The 5,023-nt window shown below is 36.2% G+C and overlaps 1 protein-coding gene across 1 annotated transcript; it reads right to left on the reverse strand.

The window, feature by feature from the left end:
* Positions 1 to 251: 251 nt before the first annotated feature.
* On the reverse strand, positions 252 to 2,580 carry LOC101306574 (cytochrome P450 71A25-like). The gene is made up of 2 exons (XM_004308360.1): positions 1,588 to 2,580; positions 252 to 893 (listed from the first exon to the last, which is right to left on the reverse strand). Exons 1-2 carry the CDS (start codon positions 2,578 to 2,580, stop codon positions 252 to 254), a joined length of 1,635 nt encoding a protein of 544 aa, XP_004308408.1.
* Between the last annotated feature and the right edge of the window lie 2,443 nt (positions 2,581 to 5,023).

A 5,023-nucleotide genomic window follows, 5' to 3' on the forward strand; every position in this document is an offset into this window, starting at 1 on the left:
ATAAAGAGGATAGCAAAGTGCCAAGGCAATCGAAGAAGAAAGAAAGCGTGAAGAGAGGGCAAATCAGTCAATACAGGTAAAATGACACTGATGCAAAAAAAGAACAAAAGCAAGGACAGAAGGGTGACGACACTGTTCATGTGAACAGTAATCACCCCCTATCCGCTTAATATATAGAGATAAGGTTATAGAAATAGACATAAAATAAAAATTTACAACTTCGGACAAAAGAGGAGGTTTGAAGAATTTTCCTAAGAAGAAGAATCCCCCATTTTCTCATAGTTCTCCTTAAATAGAGTAGCAATTGCCTTGAGAGGATATTTTCTGTGGGCAATTGCGCCTGAAGTTTCAGTCATGTCTAAATCAACTACTTTTGCACCATGAGGCAAAGCCCAATCAAACTTGTGCACAATATTTGCCAACGCAAGCTCTTCAAGAACCATAGCAAACTGAATTCCAGGACAACCCCGTCTACCAGCACCAAATGGAATTAGTTCGGAGTTATTCCCTTTATAATCTATGGTACTATTCAAGAACCTTTCTGGTATGAACTGCCCCGGATCTGTATATGATGCAGGATCTCTTCCAAGAGCCCATGCGTTAACCAAAACTTGGGTATTAGCGTTGATGTTGTAACCTTTAATTTTCACATCTTTGTTGCACATCCTAGGGAGTAATAACGGAAATGGTGGATGTAACCGAAAAGTCTCTTTAGTTATTGCCTTCAAGTAATGCATTCCAACTAAATCTTCCTCCGTGACATTCTTTTTATTTCCAACAATTTCCCTTACTTCATTTTGCAATTTCCACATCACCTCTGGATTTCTTAAAAGTTCAGACATTGCCCACTCTAGGGCGGTAGATGTTGTATCAGTGCCACCCACAAAGATATCCTACAAAAACATTTGGTCGTTTAAAATACTTGTAACAATAGTAGTTATTTTAGCAGCTCAATTGTTTAGCTGATGTTTAGTTGATTCTCCAATTTGTCAATTCATTTTATATATATATATATATATATATATATAAGAAAAAACAAATAAAATAAACACACGCGTGAGCTTGACATTTTTCCACGCGCACATGCTAGATGTAGTATAAATATATTCTGTTGAGTTAATAGCTGATAAAAAAGAGAACAAAAGATTGGAGCATATGGATCGTTCATTTCTATTTTCAATTTCAAAAAGAAAATATATAAAAGTTTTCGATTTTAGAAAAAAATTAAATATTTTTCCCTAGCCTTCCAGTACTGTTCTAGAAGGAAGATAAAGGTTTTTAAAGAACTTATTGTCTTATTAATATCCACACACCCCTACGGATATGCACACAAGCGTAATTCTCAACAAATTAAAGTGACGACTTTCAATAATGCGATGTGAATTAAAATTGAAAAGAGACTTTATTAACGGTATTAGAATGCATGCATGATAATACGACGTGGATGACCGGATTAAAATATTACATATTAGTTATTCAGTTCACTTGCACCTTGGTATGTAGAAGATTTTTCGGAAAACTTGTGCTTGGTAAATATATGACACACAACTCAGAAGAAGTGATTAAACAACATTGTTAGTTACATACCAGGATGATAGCCTTGATGCTAACTCGATCAATAGGATAAGCAAGTGCATTTTCTTTCTGAACTGAAAGCAAAACATCCACCAAATCCTTTTCGTCCTCGTTATCATCATCATCGTTTCCATTGTTTGATTTATCCATATGCTCTTGAACAACCATGTCCAAGAAGCCATCGAACCTCTTAGCCAAATCATCTAGTTCTGCATCCAAACCATTCACACGGGTGAACCAAGCAAGCCATGGGATATAGTCACCAATGTTGACCCTTGAGAAGATCTCTGAGAGCTCTGTAGAAAGCTCCATAAACATCCTCCCACGACCTTCCGCCCGATCACTGTACTTCCTACCTAGAGCAACTCTACAAATGACATCATTAGCAAGCTTTGTAAACATTTCGCTTAAATTTAAAACCGATGATGATGACGAGGAGGAGATTGTTTCAGTACTACACGACTGTTCAATGTTGCTCATCATGAACTTCGTTTCCTCTAGTCTCACAGAACCAAAAGAAAGAACTCTTTTGTAGCTCAACAGATTTAAGACGCATATACTTCTCACTTGCCTCCAATACTCACCGTAAGGCGCCCCCACGATGTCCCTATAATTGTACACTACCTTCTCGAAGATGATAAGCTTGGGTCTGTCAGAGAAGGCGAGGTCATGGGTTTTGAAGATCTCTGAGACAGCCTCGGTCGACGAGACGATAAGGACCGGCCTGCTTCCGAAATGAAGGAGCATTAGATCAGGGCCATAGCGTTGTGCTAGGGTTTGAAGAGAGCGGTGAGGCAGCAACCCTACTTGGTGGAGATTTCCAATCACAGGCAGTTTTGGTGGAGATGGTGGTACAGACGGTGATTTGGTATGAGAAGAAGACCATCTGTAAAACAGAATGAGGAAAATGACCAGAAGTAGTAAATATCTGAGGCCAAAGAGTGGCAGCAGGACTGAGAAGGTTTCATTTAGTTTGAGTTCCAGCATTTGGAGGAGATTTGCCATCTTCATCTCTATATATGACTCTAAGCCGATCAATGTACTTGGGTGTGAGAGAGGATCGATGATCGATTTATAAGACCTGAACATCTAGATCTAGTCTACGTGGCCATGCTCATTGTCAGTTTATGATGGATCTGTTTCATTTTGGCGACATGCAATACGTGGTCAATTAACTATTCATTGCCTCTAAAAAATATTATTCGTTGTCTGTATTCATTTATTTGGATCCAATTCGAGAGATGCTCTTGTATTCTTGTAATCGAAAAAAAAACAAATCGAGATACTCTCATTGTTAAATATTACATAGCACATCAATGAAGGCGTCTTTCTTGTATGTACAAGGCAACATTTGTTTATGACCTAATTAGCATGGTTAGAAGTTAGAACACATTTATAAGATAATTCTAGTATGCAGCACGGCATGCTACGCGGATTCCACTAGAAGCCAAGTTAGCTGATGTCATCAAGAGCTTTTTTAGAAAACATAACTGGGAAACCTTCCCACCAGTTTTACTTTTAGTTAATATATTTATGTCTTGTTTTTACCTTTAGTAATTTTAAAAAATTGATGGAGCATGGTGGACCTATAAGTTTGAATTTGTTTATTTGTCATAATGCAAATATATAAATCTATCCTCTTTTACTCAAAGGTAAACAATTAAATTTCATCTTCAATAGGAGAATCAATTTGTACCAGGTTAGATTACATATCAGAAGTTAGACAGTCCTTTGCAGGAAGAAAGAGAAAAATTAAGAAACTAAAAGAACTTCGATCTAAGCTTCATAAAAGTACGAAAAACTACTGGGATATTATCTATCGGATCCAGAAAAGGATCTATCAAGCAGAAGAAGAAGCCAAAATTCTCAAAGAAACATTTGAAGAAGATCGAAAACCTCTTGATTATTTGAGCATCGGTTAGATCCGCCCTAGTTGGTATTAGAGCCTGCTTGGCTCAAAAGCAGGTGAGAGAAAAAGGCTTATGTCACAGAGTTGGCTTCTCTTGACTAACAAGAGAGAATCCAAACTTAAAAATTATCAGTCTTATTATACTGCAAAAGGAACTGATAAGGGGAAAGTGTGCTTTCATACAAGGCATATTCAAGAAAATCAATACTCCATTGAATACGTTTGTAGAGTATTAAATACTCTCTATAACGAACATATTCATCTCCAACGAGAAATCGGAGTAGAAGAGCTTGATCCATCAAGACCAAACTTAATCGAGTTCCTAGATCATTTATCTTGGGATAAAATTTCTGAAAAAATTACAGAACAACTCGAGAGATTTAATCTATGGATTAATCAACTTGAAGAAATAAATTCAAAAATTGCTAGCCTTGAAATCAAACTAGAGTATCTCAAAGAAAAGCAATATCTATTAGATATTGAAAGAAAGTTAGTCCGCACTAAGAATCTTGCAAACAATATACATCAACAAGCAGTGGAACTAAGAAATACTCAAGAAAACTTGAAAAAGCTTTTAGAAACTCTAATCTCCAAAATATGATGAATCAAAGAGTAGATCTAAAAGTAAAACATGAAGATGTTAAAGCTATTGGCTTTCATCGACTACAGAAAAACTTGCTGAAAATGTGGAAGCAATAATTCATCAGCAAAATTATAATATCGCTTATCTCCAAGAGATAGGTATTGACCTCGAAATTCAGTTTCGAGAGTTACATAACAAAATCTGAAATCTACAAAAGATTGTAGAAAAGATGAAGGAAGGAAGGAGAAAGTTATGAAAGGATAGATGAAGAATCACTAGCTCAAAATGTAGCCAGTAAAATCATCATAAATTCTCTGCCCCCACCTATGGGAGAAAGTAGGCTAAGGTTTAGTGAACCAAAGCTACTTGAATGGAAATCATCATCGAAGAAATCTACAAACAAGAGAGATATGAAGATACTGAGTAGAATCCTTAGTAAAAGAAGCACAGTTCCAGTACAGTTAATAAACACTCAAGAATTTGAGTATAATGAAATCGAATCTAGTGTGCGAGAAACATCGGCTCCTAGATTTAAATTCAATGAGATCTATAAGAAATGATCTTTCATTATGGATTCTCACATATTCAAGATACTTGAATTAACTGTTCCAGCCACAGGTGGTGAAACAGATATCAGATTGATAACTCCAAAGGAAGTAAGTGAAGCTTTCCAGAAAAAATATTCCTATATTCATATTGGAGCAGTCCAAGTAGGAATAAAACTCTTAGCCAGAGATGGAATTGATTGTTCTGTTCTATGTGTCTTACAAGACGATAGAATAACATATTTCAAGAAAAGTCTGTTAGAAACACTAGAAGCTTCCTTGTGCAACCAAGTTGCATATTTTAATGTGTTTCCAAATTTCACAACACATCTCAGAGATGCTGCTCACTGTTTGAGATTGAGAATTAAGACAGATGAGATTTCTATGAAAAAGGGAATGATGGAACTTGCG

This window comes from Fragaria vesca, linkage group LG7, assembly GCF_000184155.1.
Source record: "Fragaria vesca subsp. vesca linkage group LG7, FraVesHawaii_1.0, whole genome shotgun sequence".
Lineage (NCBI taxonomy): Eukaryota > Viridiplantae > Streptophyta > Magnoliopsida > Rosales > Rosaceae > Fragaria > Fragaria vesca.